At 43.3% G+C, this 17779-nt stretch overlaps 1 protein-coding gene across 2 annotated transcripts in view; it reads left to right on the forward strand.

Moving 5' to 3' along the window:
• PARVA (parvin alpha) overlaps positions 1–17779 on the forward strand; it is a 63467-nt gene that overhangs the window by 40482 nt on the left and 5206 nt on the right. For both annotated transcript variants that reach the window (XM_086891983.1, XM_023929130.2), the window contains exons 4-12: positions 283–385; positions 2361–2501; positions 4613–4728; positions 9934–9992; positions 10822–10841; positions 11996–12057; positions 12721–12789; positions 13997–14098; positions 14910–14982. In XM_086891983.1, coding sequence (XP_086748109.1) covers positions 283–385; positions 2361–2501; positions 4613–4728; positions 9934–9992; positions 10822–10841; positions 11996–12057; positions 12721–12789; positions 13997–14098; positions 14910–14982 — 745 coding nt within the window. The remainder of the gene's footprint in view (positions 1–282; positions 386–2360; positions 2502–4612; positions 4729–9933; positions 9993–10821; positions 10842–11995; positions 12058–12720; positions 12790–13996; positions 14099–14909; positions 14983–17779) is intronic.

Here is a 17779-nt window from a genome sequence, read left to right on the forward strand (position 1 = left end):
CCTTTTGCTTCACAGTAAGATATTAAAATGCTACTGGAAGCAAGGGAAGATTTCAATCCAGAAAACACTGCATCAGTTAGTGTTTGTCTAGACTTTGTGGTGCATTGGCACAGCCCCCTCAGATGAGTCCTCCTGAGTCTTTCCTGTTTGCTCCTGCAGGTTTGTCAGGCTGCATTTTGAGCCACTGCAGCTTTGCTATTCTTCCTGCTGAGAGAAACGACATGTGTTTTAAATTGCAAGTGAATAGTGCATCATACTGCCAAATTTGTGTTTCCCACATAGGTATTAATTGACTGGATTAATGATGTGTTGGTAGGAGAGAGGATTATTGTGAAAGACTTGGCTGAAGACCTGTATGATGGACAAGTACTGCAGAAATTATTCGGTAAGAAGAAAGCCACGTGCGCAGCGTTGAGGCGCTTTGTCAATAAGTGTTCTTGTTCCTGCCCAGGAATCATCTTACATTTGTGCCACTAGGGGATGTAAAAATAATGTGTATAATATAAAAATATAATGTATAAAAATAGCAATGTGTCCTGAGCTCCCTGGGCTGTGTGTGCAGTGTGATGGGAGCAGCACAGAGCCTGCCTGGGCTGCTGCACAGCCAGGGCTCTTGTCCTGGCAACAGCATTCACCCCAATTACATTTATTATCTGCACATGGGCTGCACAAACTTCACCCTGTTACGAGTGGAAAGTAAGTCTGAAGGCATTCTCAGGAGCGTGGTGGATGTTTTTAATCTCTGCTCATTCCATGCTATAGTTTGTTCACATTGCAAGGTTCCTCTGGAAAGTTGGAATTTCTTTCTGGTTTGATGTCTGGCTTTTAACATGACTGAGGTAATGGTGCCCAGTGGACTGCAAACTGAGCTTCAGCTGAGAAACAGATAGGGAAAAGAAACTGCTAATGCAGAGTTGGCATGTGCTTTTTACACTGTTGGCTTGAAGGCCATTTTCTTAGTTATTACAGCTCATAAAGTCTCCAGTAAATTTCTTTCCAGTATCCTAAATGAGTCTTGAAACATCATGTGAGCACTTCTAATAAAGACTTCACAGACTATTCCCTTCTATGAATGGTTAAGCTATTGAATATATTGTGATGGACTGGATGTGCCCAGACTGAGCAATTGGATGGCCATGGGCAGACCTCCAGTCACTTCACCCAAAATTCAAACAATGTGCAGTAGGCACAGCCTGACTCTAAATATGCATCTAGTGATCCAGCATTTATTGACTTCAGAGGAATCTTTCCCACTGCCCTTATTTCCTTGTGGATCTGGTCTTTGATTACCAAATCCTCAGTCTTGTGGTGAGACTTTGCACAGACTGATTTCTGAGGAGGCAAAAGAAGCCTATGGAGATGGCAGCTTTTGGGCAGGATTAGGAGATGGCAGCTCTTAGGCAGGATTAGGAGACAGCAGCTCTTAGGCAGGACTAGGAGACAGCAGCTCTTAGGCAGGATTCTTAGGATAGTCATTATGTTGGTAGTTTAGGCTCACCCCCTTTGGGAAGATACTGAGTTGGCTTTGATGGGAACAAGATCAGCTCTTACCAAATAAGATATCTCTGAACAAGATATTCTTTTGTAGAAGTGAATTGGTAAGTGACCAAGCATTTTGTTTCTGGTGCTGCTATATTTTCATTTCTTGCTCTTTAAGGGTAAACAATAAACTATGTATGTATATAGACAGCAATGTACTAATTGTAACAAACTGGTTCATAAATTATTTTAAAATCTACTACAAATCTGGAGTGCAGAAAATGGCTGTGGTTTCACAAAGAGAAATTGCCTGAGGTTTTAGCTGTTTTCATGAAAACTTGTTTGCCTTTCTTTGATGCATCCTCTGCCTCTGTGAATATGGAATCACTTCTGTTTTATCACTAATAGGCCAAGTAAAATTTTTATCTCCTGCATCCGAGGTAGAAGCTGGGAGGCTGAGACTGAAGAAATAAATCTGAAAGTTGTTGTCTGTTTCCTAGCTTTGATGGCCTGCTTGCATGCAGAATAACCTTTATCTGGTGCTGCCTAGAGGGAGTTGCAGCAAATGTTTGTCAGCCAGTGGTGTGGCACAGAGCAGTGCTTGACCCTCCCCTTGTCAGTGTGCACCTAAAGGCAAAATGGGAACTCACCTCCAGCAGCTCAGAAGTGTGGAGGGAAAGTGGCTCTGGGGAGAAAAACTTCGATATAAAATGAGCAAGTCTGATGTCTTCTGAATACACTCCATATATACATATATATATATATATATATACACTCCATGTATACATATACATATATACACTCTGGTGTATGGAATGTCTTTGTGCTCTTCATGGAGCTGACAATTGGTTTTCCTCCATTTCTTTCTTCCATCACTTCAGAGAAGCTTGAAAGTGAGAAGCTGAATGTTGCAGAAGTTACTCAGTCTGAAATTGCTCAGAAACAGAAGCTACAGACAGTGCTTGAGAAGATCAATGAAACCCTTAAACTCCCTCCAAGGAGCATCAAGTGGAATGTTGACTGTAAGTTTTGCTTGCTGTACTGTTCTCATTTGTTGACAGCTGGGGATTCGTAGGTGCCACCTGGAATTCTGAAATATCCAACAGTAAAGGAGGACTGGAACCTGGGATTTATGGTAGGAGCTGCTCTGTAGGGCACGGCCAGATGTGCCACTCCACCCTCTCTACTGGTGCTCAGCCCTCAGTGTGAGTTAGGTGTCCTCAGAGTCCATCCAGGTGTGGTGGCTTTGCTCTCAGGTCCATCCAGATGTGGTGGCTTTGCTCTCAAGTCCATCCAGGTGTGGTGGCTTTGCTCTCAGGTCCATCCAGGTGTGGTGGCTTTGCTCTCAGGTCCATCTAAGTGTGGTGGCTTTGCTCTCAGGTCCATCCAGGTGTGGTGGCTTTGCTCTCAGGTCCATCCAGGTGTGGTGGCTTTGCTCTCAGGTCCATCCAGGTGTGGTGGCTTTGCTCTCAGGTCCATCCAGGTGTGGTGGCTTTGCTCTCAGGTCCATGTGCCTGCCAGCTGAAGCCTGGAGTTGCTAAACTGCTTTGTTGAAACAGAGGGCAGTGGATGGACATGAGGAGAGTTAGGACCAAGAACTGTGGGTGGAATTTGCAACAGAGATATGAGTAATATTTCTGACCATTTCAGGCTGAGTCTGAACCACCAGTTTTGATTATAAAACTCTCATCAGGACTAGTTCTGCACCCTTCCAGTTCTGTTGTATTAAGAATGAACCTAGCAATATTTAATAGAAATGCCTTCAGAGGCCCAACACAAGACACTTCAGTGGACATGTATTGCACAAAGCAGGTTATCAGATTTAGGAAATCAGGCCTCTTAATCTGTTTTAAGTTTGGTTTTCAGAATCATTTCATGTTGGTGAATCCTTGACCAGTACATGACATTTTCCCTTTCTCCTGTACCTGTCTTGTACTGAGCAGTTTTGTATCCTGTCCCATACACAACTAATGAGTAAGAAGGAGAGAAATATCTCGAGGGAGGAAGAGTGAACATTTGGCAATTTGACTTTCCCCTTTCTGTGGTCCTGCTGAATTTTTTGTCCCCTCCTTTTTCCAACCTCCCCCGAGTTTTCTTTCCATTCTCTGTTGTGCAGCTGGAGGGGGAGTGTTTGGAGCAGCCTGGCAAATTAAGTTCTAGCTTTAATGTAATGTTTTACATGTGTTTTAGAGCTGGAGATAGAGACAGCAGCAGCTGGGCCCAGCTGTGGCACACACTCTGGTATCTTGGTGGTGTTCTGCTGAAGCAGCTCATCCCTGAGCACTCCAGCAGCCTCTGCCAGCAGTGCCACGTTTTCCTGAGTGTGTATCTCCATGGCAGAGCTGAGGCTTGCACTGCAGCATTATCAAGAAGGGTATTTTAGGGGATCTGATCGTGTTTCAGCAGTGCAGGAAGGCAGTACTTCATGATTAGTTCCAGTACAAGAAACCCAAGTGCACTGCAGAGTCAAAGATCTTTTAGGAGTACTAAAGCAGAGTAGAAGAAGAAGAAAGGCAATAATAAGGATTGGAAATTATCCACATGCATGCCAATGATTTGATACTTGATCAAGGATTTCCTACAGTTTGGCTTTTGATGTCTTGTAAGTTGTGTTGGTGTTAACTACCCATGTTTGAAACCTGCTGCAAAAAAGCTTCAATAACAGAACTAGAACAACTTCATGAGGAATGTTTGAGTCATTGAGTTTAATAAGCTATTGCTTAAGGCTTGTGCCAAAACAGGCTCATTTATCATCCTGCAGACATTGTGACACTTAAAAATGAATAAGTGCATGTTATGAGTACAAAAATATCTTTCTGATAGTCCATAAATCCTTATTGAAATAAAGGGAATAAAAGAGAGGCAAGGAGAATGCAGAGACAGCACTTAAACTGCATACATAAAATCTGGCTTTTGGATTAGCTTTGGAGTTCCATCTCCAGCAGCCTGTGGCATCCAGACGTGCTGACACATCTCGCAGGAGACCACTACAGATGGGACTCCTTAAAAGTGCCCCTGGCTCCAGGTGGCAAGAGGAAAAGACTCCCATAATCCCTACATCCTAAGCAGAAGTCCAAATCCGTGCCCTGGTTACTTTGCAGTTGGTAACTTGTGCTTTTAATGTCTATTTCAGCTGTTCATGCTAAGAGTCTGGTGGCCATACTTCACCTTCTGGTTGCATTGTCTCAGTATTTCCGAGCACCAATCCGGCTCCCTGACCACGTGTCCATTCAGGTGGTTGTTGTGCAGGTAAGAGGGAGCCCTGAACAGCTCTTGCTAGTGTTGGGAAGTTGGCTGAGGGGTTTCTTGAAAAATGAATCTGCAGTTTCTGGCTGGGCCAGCACGCTTTGGCTGGCAGGGAACACGGGAGCATCTTCCCTCTGACCTCCACCAGAAAAAGGCACCAGGGCTGTCCCAGACTGAGCTGTGCCTCACAGCATCTTACTCTGACTGTGACATTAGAAATATATGAAACATTATTGTTGTTGGAATGTGTTTATCACCCGGTACGATCTCTAGAATTATTATTTTCCCCGTTTTTTGACGCTCTTCTCACTTGTGTAGAGATTCGAATCATTCTTGGCACTGAATGATGAATTGTCACTGTTTATTACATTCACATTCATGTTAGGTGACTAACTATTCTTTTTCAGCCTTGTGCATGCTAATTTAGTCTGATTACAGTGTTGGTTTTCTCAAAAGCATGCAAAAAAATCCCCGTCAACTAAATCTTTTGTCAGTCTCCTTATTAGAGCCTCATCCATTGAAACTCCTCATGTTTTTCTGTTCATCATTTTTATTTCAGCTGAACTTGTGCTTTCTCTATCTTACTTGGCCTCTTCCCATTTAATCTGCTTTTCTTTCTCTTCAATTAACTTTGCCTTTATTTTTCACACTGCAACTGTCTTCATTTTTGTCTTTGAACTGATGTTACCCTGAAGTAACTGGTTGAAAGAGCTATTGCTCAAGTTTTGTGTGGCTGAAAATCTGCAAGGCAGATCTGAGAAAGTAAACATTCTCTCCTAGAATTCAAATAGGACAAGTTTTGTAGCTTAGGGAGAAATGTGAAGGAGGGTCCCTGGTAAATGTGTCGCTGATGTCTGGCAGTGACTCACTGACTCAGATTCTGCTTCAGGGGTTTCTCTACAGATGATGGAGGAGGATCCCTGAGAATCTGCACTTCTGTGTCCAGGGCTTCAAAGGAACACAATTCCTTTGGCTATTATAAATGTATTATTTGCACTGCTTTATCTCAAGGCTCCACCAAAACCAGCTTAAGAAATCTGGAGTGCAGTAAGCAGGGCATCTTTATGATGAAAAACTAAATGAGAAAAATGACACAGTCCTAAAAGAAAGAACCAGAACCTCTGCTGTCATTCCATACCTCCAGACAAATTCCTGGTGAAATCAGTGGGCATAATTGTCCTCTTGTTAAACAGGCTGGTGTAGCTCAGCAGCAAATCCACTGAAGTCAGTACAGATAAAGCAATTTAAAGCAATAAGTGGTGGGAGAATCTGGCTCACTCTTAGTTCCACAGCTGCATCTCAGTGCCAGTGCTTTGCAGGGAAATCAGTCAGACCAGAATAAAATCCAAGTAATGGTGAAGGAGATTCTGTCCTGCAGACCCTGACCTTGGTGAAAGGCAGTCAGTGGAGCTCCAGAGCTCTGCTGATCCCTGTTACCAGGGGATGGGGGCCAGTGTTCGCTGGAATTGTTTGAGACATTTCTCATTTTTATTTTAAGGTGGGTGAGGTTTTTTTATTTTTATTTTTATAAATCTGTCTTTCACGTCCTGTGGGACTGATTCTGTATCATGCATCGTGTTCCCTTTGAACTCACAGGAGTTTTAATCAGCCATCAGCAGATCCTGAAGCCTAATTTAGCGGTCAGACTTGCACACCTCATGTTCCAAACACTCCTGCATTCTGTAATCGAGCCCAGGGAAGTTTAACAGACTCTGCAGTAGCTGGTTTTAAATTCTGCTGGGTGTGGTTTGATAAAGAGAACAGCAGAGAGACAGAAATAAAAGAACAAAGTACTTTTATGAACTCTTTTAAGAATGACTCCCTTAATTCATTGCATGATTTTGCTAGGCATAGAAACACATAAAATGTGAGGGTTGCTGGCTGGATGCAGTTTATTGAAATGGAAAAGAAAGATATTTGTGAAACAGAAAATGTGCTCATGTCCAGCAGGTAATCAGCCTAGCTCTTCTGAAAGCTTGTTTCCTTTGGCTGTTTTGTACAAAAGCTGTTAGCAAGGAGAGTGATACCAAATCTGGGTTTAAGCTGGTTTAGGAAAAAAATGTGATAGTTGGACCTTTTGTAGCTACTCTACTATTTTCTTTTCCTGCCTTACCAGTAGAATAAATAACTTTGAACAAAGCCCAGGCTTTGTTTGATCCTATCTACTGAAATGACTGAGAGCTTTTTTGGAGAGCTGGGCCTTGTCATCATTTTGCCTCTTCTTAAAAATGATGAATTTCTACCATTCAGGAATGGTCAGATGAAAATTGCTTGTGTCCAAGAGATGGAAGTCAGAGAGTGTAAGAATGCATTGGCAGAGCAGCCAGAATGGCTTCAGCACGTTCTTGGGTGCATAAACTGCACTTAGGCAAAGCTAGGGAATGATTGAGGTTAGGTGAGTGTCTAAACCACAACTTCAATCAGAGGTCACTGCTCTCACTACCTGGGAAGGTCTGAAATGGTTTGGAGCAGCTTTGCCTCCAGGTTCCAATGAAGCCTCCTCTGAACCTGCCACAAATGTGTTTGTTCTTTCAAGCTCCAGAATAATTCTGCATTTCACGTTGGTGGGGCAGTTCTGAAATGTGGTCCTCCAGGTGAAATGAGTTGTAACAGGACACAGACAAAAAACCATCCAAATAATGGCCAGATTTTCAGACTGGGGCTTTGTGGGGGAAATGAAGCAGTTGGCCCTCAGTTACATAAAAATGCTGGCACAGAAGGAGATAAGAAGAGATCTTTTCTATTTCCAGATGTGCTACCCCAGTTTCAGATTAATTTTATTTTGTTCTAGGTGTAGTTGGCAATTTTAAATGGCAAGTGATTAGGAATATCTTCAGGGCCTGCTGTGAAGTCTTTCAGCTCTGAGGGGAGAAAATGCCAAGCCTGTTCACCAAGGTCTTCTGTCCTCACTGGAATGCATGTCCAGCTTTTCTTTTTAATGGGGGATCTTGATCAAATAGCTGATGTTGATTTTTATAGTTTGTTATTTCAATTTTAGCCACTGTTGCCATTAAGGAAAGAAACAGGCTGGGCAGTAGCAGCTCTCTGTATTTTTAGGAATATTGTGTCATTCTCTGCCTAGTACAAGACAAACCTCACAATAGGTGCTAAGACCAGTGCTCTAAGGTCCATTCCTTTGGGAATTTGCCTGTCTCTTTACAAATCAAAGGTGTAGGAAGGTCTGTCTTGACATGTGCTGGTCAAGTAAGGGGATGCACGTTGTGTCTGGGCAGTGTGGAAATCCCATCAGTGTTGGTGCTCAGGTGCCAGACCCAAAACAAGGGCTTGGGATCATTTGGGTTTGGGTTTTCTTGTTTGTTTTTGTTGTTATTGTCAACATCAAGATTAAGTGCAGATGTTTTTGTTTTGCTATCTATAAATCTGCAGTTCATCAGAAAGGGAAATATCTTTAACAGCAGTACAGGAGTATATTTTGGGCAGGTTTTGTGTGCTTGCAGAGAGCAGGTGAAGAGCATTAGGAACCTTTTTCTGCTCCCACCTTCCCAGTGTGATCAGTGAAAACTGCAGCTGGCCCTGCTGTGATGCTCAGCCCCTGGGGGAGATGAGAGCACCTTGCACAAGGCATCAGTGGCATGGCAGAGCCATCATGAGGAGGAAATAAAAGTTTCCTTTCACCCTGCAGCAAGGGAAGAATAAACAAAAATACCAAACAGAGAGGAATTCCAGGCTGAGCTGGCACGAGCCAGGCTGTGACTTGAAGTTACTTCAGTGGGTACTGGGGGCTGGACATGGAGATAGCCCTAACCTCTGTCCTTTTTCTTCAGCCTTTGAAGGTGTGTGACAGGCAGTGCCTCTGCAGCTGTTCTGTGCCCCCTCCTCCTGTACATAACACCCTGGATGCATTTTTTACCATGTGCAAGATACTCAGAAACAGGACTTTAAAATTCAGTACAAAACCCCCAAAACTGTCATCTGGCTGAAAGGAGAGCTCACATCACCCCAAGTGCCAGTCTGGAGTCACCCCCAGGGCCACGTTCAGCTCTTCTTGCAGAAATAAATGTATTTCTTGATACATTTTGGTAATGCAGTGTAGAAGGAAAAATAAATCAAGAAATAGATTTTAGCAGTGTGGTGTAGAAGGAATAGAGGAGCCTGGCTCTGCCCTCAGCACATCACATCTCACACTGAGGACTGCCTCAGGTAGGGATGTGCTGCCTTCTCCAAGGGAAAAGCAGTAGCCCCAATTCACATTTCATGAAGGTCTTTTCTAAAAGGTTATTCTCCTTTTCTCTTTCCCACATAGAAGATGAGTCTAGGACCAGCATAAATCTATTTTTTCTCATTTCCTTGTGTGACAGGGAGTGAGGAATCATGAGTAATTGCCTAATGTCTAGACTTTAAATGGAGTTGTCAGCATTTCCCCGACTTTTCTCTCTGTACTGTGAATTTTTGGTGATACCAGCGAACAGAATTGACAGAGAGAACACAGAGAGAGGCAAAACATATGTGTGGTATTTACTGCAGCCCCAGATGAGTGTGATCAGCAAACTGAAACAATGTCAGACTCTTCCCAGTGCTTCATTCTGCAGCTGAGTCAAAGAGCAGTGCTTGGAGCTGGCTCCTGGGCACAGGCTCTGGACAGAGCCCCCTCAGCACCTGCAGGGAAGGGCTGCAGAACATCTGCAGAACATCTGCAGAGCATCAGGGTCACTGCTGGAGCAGGCTGCCAGTGGGAATGGAAGCTCCATTTTGCCTTCTGTCAGAGCTCTTTGTCTGCAGAGAAAGGAAAAAAGCACCAAAAACCAGAGTATGAACAGGGCAGACAGAACAAACAGCCTGGGAGGAAGATTTTTGCAGAAGAGAAGCATGGGCACCATCTGCCAAGCTGTTCATTGAAATACAGGGCTTAATTCAGCTCACCTAGACATACCTCCACTAGAATACTTACATATGTGTTTGGGTGTTTCAAATGGATTGGGGCCTTTAAAAGAAAAGTGAATTAAGAACAATGGAGAAAGGAAAAGAAATACTTCCTTCTGCAGGTGGAGTTTCGGGTTTCTTGTTAATGTATAAAAGAGTTCTCTGAAATACTTGCATGGTAAAATATTGTGTTACTGAAAATTGGTGTAAGAAAAGTTTCTTATTCTGCAGGTTTCTTATCGAGTTCTGTTTGTGGATCACATTATGTTTGCTACCCTCAGCATCAAACTCCTCTGAGAAAAATGTCCCTTTTTCTCCTTTTTCCAGAAACGAGATGGAATCCTCCAGTCTCGACAAATCCAAGAGGAAATAACTGGTAACACCGAGTATGTCAACACCACATTTGCCAGCAGTCCAGTAATTGAGCACAGATGTGTCTCAGCAACTCAAACATTTGCTGATATTTAGATTTCAGGACTGGGGTTCCAGGGAAGATGATGCATCAGGCAGTGACTGCATTTTAGCCTTTTCAGGAGCTGCAAACAAGCATCTAAAAATACAAAGGGGGGAGGAAACAGGTGGGGAACTAAAGGCAGGGCTTTAGATGTGTAAAATGATGGTGGTAAGCCCTGTATGTGCCACCTCACTGAACAGTTTAGAACAGGAAAGCTGTTCCAAACCAAAAGAGAGCAGCAGTAGAATATCCTGGTTTCTGATTGAATGGAGGGAAGCTGCACTGCTGATTTATGATTAATCTGTATGGATTTAGGTGTGATAGTTACTTGGAGGATCAACTGGAACCAAATCCTGCAGTCCTAAAGAAGCCAGCCCAAGCCTTGTTTGGGCTGGATTGCTGCTGAGGTTGGTGTGGCAGATGCATCTTCAAAGCAGAGGGAAAAGTTTCCACAAAATCAGTGTGAAAAAGCCTTCTTTACTCAGGCAAGGTGTGGTTTGGTTCAAAGTAGGGCATGAGAGACCTGTGAGACTGTGGTGAAGCCAAGAGATATTATTCTGATAAACTCCAGACCAACCCAGATCCTCAGCAGGAGTAACTTGGTGAAGTTATTCACAGAATTCTCCTAATTCCATGAATCTACTCCAGTATTCCCCAAGCTGAAGGTGTTACCTTGTGTGCTGGGGATTTTTTGCAGGACAGTATCTGCAATTGAATTATATGTAGCTCTTTTGTTCTTTTCTTTTCTGTTTTTCCCACAGGGCATTATCAGGAAGGCATGGTGAGTACATTTGATTCTTGTCTCTCTTCTTGGGGCAGCCAGGGTGTAGATGAGTTCTGCACTGGCTGGTCACTTTGAAATGGCAAGGAAGGAGAGGATTTCAAGTTGCAAATATGCACCACAGGCTGCTGTGGCAGTTAACAAAGGGGGAAAAAACCCATGAAAATCACTCTGACCATCTTTAAAACACATTTCATTGCTTTTCAGCACTTGTTGATTTGCATGTGCTTTGTGGTTTAACCTCCAGAACATCACTGCAGTGGTGCTAATGACCATGAGTTCCCAGCATAACGTGAAATTGTGTCTTAGCACGAGCCAGCTGGTGAATGTTGATATTCTGCATCCACTGCCTGCTTTAAAGATGTGGAGTCAGTGTTCAGCAGGCCATGGCAGGCCCTGTGCCTCGTGTGTCTCACTGCCAGGACTGAGGGTGGCCAGCAGAAACACTCACCTGAGCCTTGCTTGGTGTAAAGTCTGCCTTCTACAAATGCCTCTGGATCTCCTCTAGCTTTTGGTTTTCTCCAAAGTGAGGGATATGAATGGATATTTGCTGTCACTCAGGTGATTGTTGAACAGAAATTGCTCAGGAAAAGCTTTGGTCTTTTTTATAAATTTTTCTGTTTTCTTCAGAAGGTGACAGCACTCCAGCCATGCTGCCTTAGGTTGGCTGTCCTGCTGACAGTGCCCTAAATTGCATCTGAGAATAGCCCAAAACATCTGTACAAAGGATTGTGTTGCAGATGTGTGATCATAAACCTGCTTGAGGTGCTGGATAATGCAGTCAGGGGTCTGTGGGACAGATCTTCCCCTGTAGATGTAGTGGCTGATGTAAAGTCACGTTCTTCTGCAGAAAATGATTTGGTTCCTCTGGCTGTTTAAGAATTTATGCATAAAGATACTGTTCTTTGCTCACTTTTGAGAAACAGGGTCCTTAGCTGATCCAAATGCTACCTGAAAATGATGCTGTCTTGTGAATAACAGAGAAGAAGTTGCCAGCAGCTGGCAGCAAGGGAGGAGGATGCAAACTCCCTGGTTCTTGGGGTACAGAGGCTGTATTGAACCTTTTTGCTGCGTGTGTTGTCTCACATGAATGTGTTTGTTCTGCACTGGAACAACTGCTGCTCAGTATATTAATGGCCCTGGATGTTTTTCAGAAAGAGATGCATTCGACACTTTGTTTGACCATGCCCCAGACAAGCTCAACGTAGTGAAAAAGGTTGGAAGGTTTTTATTTTTCAAGTACCTAAGGTGTTTGTGTGCATGGCTGTGTGTGTCAGGTGGTGTGGGTGTGCTGAGTGTGTGGGGATGTAATGTACAGCTGCCATGCTTTGCATACATTAAATACAATTAAGCTTTATGCTTAAACACACAAAGTCACGATTATAATGTTACATTTTATTTCATGTTTAGCAGCATGAACTTAACTTTGGACGTACAGTTATCAAAGTTTCCATCAGAAAAGCTCTCACAAAGTGTATGTTGAGCAGAGCCCAGCTGGCACATTGACTGTACTGATGCCAAGGAGATATCCAGTTTACAGCTGCCAGAGGTCTGACCCTGCAGTATTTTGGCTGCTGTCAGATTTGAGTGGAGTCCAATTACCCACTTCCCCATAGTCTGCTAAAAATGTGGGGGTTTTCTGTGTTTTAACAGGGTATTTTTATACATACATGTATCACATTCGTTTTATTTCTGTTCTTCATTCTTGCAAAAAACAATTTAAAAACAATGTTTAATGTCACATTTCAGTTTCCACACTTGGAGATTGTGTTGCAGTCTCTTCACTCGTGCAGATTCTCCTCTGAGTGGAGCTCATACTGCTGGTGTTGAACTTCTGCCCTGCTGGATAGGCCTTCATTGCACTGTTTTCACATTTCAGACTCTCATCACCTTTGTGAACAAGCATCTGAATAAACTGAATTTGGAGGTGACTGAACTGGACACTCAGGTAGAGTTTTGTGGCCTTTCTTGGAGGGGAGAGGTAGCTGCACTGCATTAGGCACCCTGTCCTCAGCTCTGTCCAGGACCTTCACTGAGTTACCACTGAATGAGCTCCAGGATGTTCTTTCAGCAGGAAACCCTTCATTTCCAAATACCTTTGTGCAGAGAAGACCCTCACCAATGAAACATCCAAACCAGTTTTGTTACTTCCATTAGCATAAAAGCTAATTAGGAGTGCTGCCTCCTGGGTGCTGTGAGGAGGAGGAGGAGGAGCTGTGTGTTCTGGGCAGGCAGGAATGCTGTGCAGTTGTTCTCTGCCCACCTTTGCAGCAGCCACAGGGGGATCACAAAGCCCCCATTGAGGGGAAATTGGGGATTCTGGAGAGCAAAGCTGCTCAAGTGCACGGGGGGCTGTGCAGCTGGGCTGCAGGCTTGATTGCACCCCAGAAATCCTGGGCTGCAGGCTCTGCTCTCTCCTTCTCAGCTGCTAAATTGGCTGGAGAGAAGCTAAAAGAAAAGCTTAATTTTGCTGTATTAATACCTCCCCATGTGAACAATCCCAGCAGTTATCATGAGAAAATGATGGGGCTGGGATCTGCACTATCAAAAACACCCAGGTGTCTTCAGGTCAGCCTTTATTTTATGTCTTGATTCATGATATTGAGAATCTCTGCTTTTTCTATCAATCTGTTAGAGATTTTTTTCAAAGGTACAGTTAAGATTTAGCTAGAAATCGTTGTGTAAAGGCTTTCAAAAGGGCATTCCCTGTTTCTGCTTATTGCATTACTTATTTACTCTGGGGGAAAACATTCAAATGCACCTGGAAACTCCTGAAGCATTTACCTGAAACATCATCCCTAAGATGAGAGATGTATTTCCATCAGCTGGAAGCAAATCCCCTGCCTCAGGGAGGTGCTGGGTTGCTGGCAGACCTGGTGCCACTGGGTAGGAGTGAGAGACCTGTGACAAAACCACAGAGATGTGGAGTGGTTTGGGTTGGAAGGGACCTTAGAGATCACCCAGTTCCTCCCCTCCTGCAGGGACAGCTTCCAGCAGCCCAGGCTGCTCACAGCCCCATCCAGCCTTGCTCAGTTCCAGGCCTGGGGCTTCCCCTTCTCAGGGCAGTCCTGTTCCACTACCCCATTGCTCAATGAGCAAAGCACTGAGAGAGTTTCCAGAAAATGGACTGAGAAACTTTACTTTTTTTTCCATAGTTTGCAGATGGAGTGTACTTGGTCCTGCTGATGGGTCTCCTGGAAGGCTATTTTGTTCCCCTGCACAGCTTTTTCTTGACTCCTGATAGTTTTGAACAAAAGGTAACTAGATTTCATTTTTCTGTTAAAAACAAACAAATAAATATGTCTGGTTGTAGAAGGATAACAAACAAATAAATATGTCTGGTTGTAGAAGGATAACACAAACTTTCCTGTGTAAGTTTGATGCAAGCAGCTGAAATCAAGAAAGGACCGTCCTGGTCCAGCCACTCCAAGTATTTTAAAAAATCAGTAGGAGAAAATGATATTAATGATGGGGTGGTTAGCAAGTATTAACAGATTTTGGCAGCCATTGTGTGGTGCTGCCATTGAAGGAGACCTACTGTTCATTAATGTATATAGGATTCATTAATGTATATGGGATTACATGCAAGCATTGATGACAGGACTGATTTTTTGTGTGTCCAAAATCCAAGAATTTAACATTGGAAAGGTTTAATGGGTTTTGGAAGCATTAAGGCATATATGTACAATGTGTCAATTTAAGATCAGCATTACATCAGTGTCTGTAGCTGTCCAGGCAATTCATCTGTCTGTTCAAGACAAGAGCACTTCAGGGGCCATCATGTTCCAATTTTTGAACTTGCAGGAGGTGGGCTGTGCTTACAAGTAAGTAATTTTATTGAGAGTTATGTTAGTTCATGTTAACTTTCAATTACCTTTATCTTTCTGCGACCACCATCACCCAGAATCAGCAAAACAATGGATTGTCTGGATTCCAAGGAGCAGATATACAGAGTCCTGACTGTTTTTTCCTGCTGAATAACTGGGTCTTCAGCTTTAACTCTATCTTGTCTTGACCATTTGCAGTGCACAGAGTTCCCAAGAGTGACTGCCTTTGTTGTGTTGCCAGGTCGTCAATGTTTCCTTTGCATTTGAGCTGATGCAGGATGGTGGACTGGAAAAACCAAAGCCAAGACCAGAAGGTACCTATGCTACTGTTTTTGTATCTCCTTAAAAATTTGTGCTGGATCCAGATTTTATGGTGTGGCTAAATGAAGGTTAAGTTAATCCAACAGCAAAAGGCAAGGTACATTTTACAGTGCTCGAGGAAATCTGTATCTTGAATGTGCTTTTTCAAAGTTGCAATGCTGCCTTTCTTCATTGGCCAAATAGAAATACAATATTCCCTGAGAGAAAGGGAACACAGTTGTGACTGGTGTCACTGACAGATGTGAATTGCTCCAACTGCCCCATTTTCCTCCATCTCACATTTTCACACTAAACCTTGGGTATTCCAGTTACTCGTAGGATTTTTCACAAAAGAGGGAGATGCTGTGGAAGTGGAATTTCAGATGTTCTCACACATGCCTTTGAATGCAGGACCTGCCCTTGCACATTGAATTGGATACAGAGCTGGGGGCTGGCAGTGGGATGTGCTTTAGGGAGCAGATGTTTTGCTGCTGACTTGAGGAGCACTGGGATTCCATTCCTCTTGGTTCTCAGACGCCCAGTGTTCCAATCCAGCTTTTTGGGCTGGAGACAGAGCCCTGGATCCACAGGCTGATGGGTACCTCCAGTTAGCACATCTTCCCGAGCAGGAGCTGGGTGTGCAGCTCCTCCTCTTGCCCCAGGGGTGGTGTCTGGGCTCCTGCTGCCTGCCTGCCCTGATGATCAGTGGGGCTGTGTCTTTCCAAGGCCAATTCCAGGATTGCATTCCGTGGTGCTCACGGCCTTTTCCTGCCACAGTATTGGATTGCCATTCCCTGAGGAGCTGGGACATGTCAGAGTGCTGCTTCTAGCAGTCACAACTCCCTGGGGATTCAGGCACTGAATCAGGTTCTGCTCCATTCAGGATTTTTTCCCTCCCTGCCAGCCTCCAGGTTCTACCAGCCCCAGCACACACACACAATAATGCAGCTCAGGATCCAGCCTGTGCATTAAATCTGGACCTGCCCAGCCTGGCTTTTTTTCACTTCTTTTCATTGCTTGAACTCTTATCCACAGTCATGCTTAACTAAACCACTGGTGAGGGTATCACAAACCTTTATGTCTGAAATACTCAAAGTGAGAAGGGGGAAACAGTGAAATCGAGGGATCCAAGTAAAACACAGAGTATCTGTGATCCCTCGCTCCCCATGGAGGTTTAAAATTCTTATGGCATTTAATTTTTCAGGTATTTATTGCTCTAGGGGACAGCTAATTTTTCCAGTATAAATCAAGCCATAAGGATATTTCAGCATATATAAGACATTTCTTGTGCAATTATTGAAATGCTTAATATGAAACTTCCTGCCCGATGTGAATGGAAAAACACATCTGTTTTATGTGTTGTTACATTGGGCACAATGCCCATACTTAAAATTTCCAGTGAGCAAAAGAGCATTGAAAAGGATCTTACCCTAAATGTGTACACTAAATACTCTTTGAATTCCTACACTGTTGCTTTGAGGTTCTTGAGGAAAAAATAGAGCGCTGAAAAGTGCTTTAGAATATGAAAAACATATTTAGTGGAAAAAAAAAAAAAAAGAATGCAGTTAAATAAATTAGTATGAAAACCAATGATTTTTATGGGGTCAACAGTTTATTTGGGTTATTTGCAATATAATTGAAAAGGTCTTAAAAAGCTTTCTGTGACCTTTTTACTTTAAAAATGGCTGGAACGTTAATCTGCTGAGTCTCTAATGAATTCATTTGCAGTTTGAGCTTTTTAGATTCCTCCTTGCAATGGGTATGTCGAAGACAAACTCAAGTTTCTCTTTTAGAAATGTGCAACCAGTAAATGTTACATGTGTTGGAAGTCCCATCTTTCTCTGGGAGTGTGCTTCTTTTACTTTGAGCCCTTCTGTGGAATTCTGTTGTGGTTGTGGAATTCTTTTGTGGTGGTGTCTTTGCAAAGACCTAACCAAGTTACTTCTTTGAGAAGTTCTGTATTTGGGAACAAAAAAGTGGTTCTGCACCTTGCTGCTGGTCTGAGAGAGGAAACTGAGGATTGCAGTGGGATCTTGTGGGGCAAGGCACCCTTCCTGCAGCCTTTGGCATTAACTCTGCATTTCATACCCAGCATTTGCCATCTGATTTATAAAGAGCCACAAACCCATGCTGGCTCTGGTGTCATAATCCAGCAGAAAATCTAGGCTTGAGTGTTCCCAGCCTTTGTCCATGGATGTGAGCTCAGTATCTTTAGCTGGCTGCTTTAGGACACCATGCATAGGTTTGATTGGATCAATTATTCACAGTGTGAATAATTCATAGTAACTCACAGTCTGTGAAAACATCAGTGTAGATAAATGCAGTGCTTAAACTCTGATGTTGCAATGCTCCACGTCCTGGGCTTACTCTGAGCTTTTGGGCAATTCCAAGTCAGGAATTTGAGATCCTGTGCATTGAACAGAAAGAGACAGGACAATTCTAATTCCACTCTGCTCTTTCTGAGGGCAGCTCAGAATCCCTGTTGGAGACTGACTAAAGCACTGGTGGAGACTGCTGCAGTAGTACTTGTCAGTTTGTTTTATAGATTTCTTGTGAAATAATATTGACTTTCTCAAGAGCTGCTCTTTGAAACAGAAGGTATTCATTAGCTTTTTTGTTTCATATAAATCCTTTCCTTTAGATGCTGAGTTTCTGAGGGCTGATTCAGCCATGAATGTCAGCTAACCCAAAGAATTTTCAGATGTTTGTTCAAGGAGCACTTACTTGTATACCTAGCTTCTTTAGATCCTCTGGAAAGTTTAAACTTGCCTCTAGCTATCTTGCTGAAATCAGGCCTAGGAGAGGATGCTG

The sequence above is a fragment of the Cyanistes caeruleus genome, chromosome 6 (assembly GCF_971803275.1).
Source record: "Cyanistes caeruleus chromosome 6, bCyaCae1.hap1.1, whole genome shotgun sequence".
Taxonomy (NCBI): Eukaryota; Metazoa; Chordata; class Aves; order Passeriformes; family Paridae; genus Cyanistes; species Cyanistes caeruleus.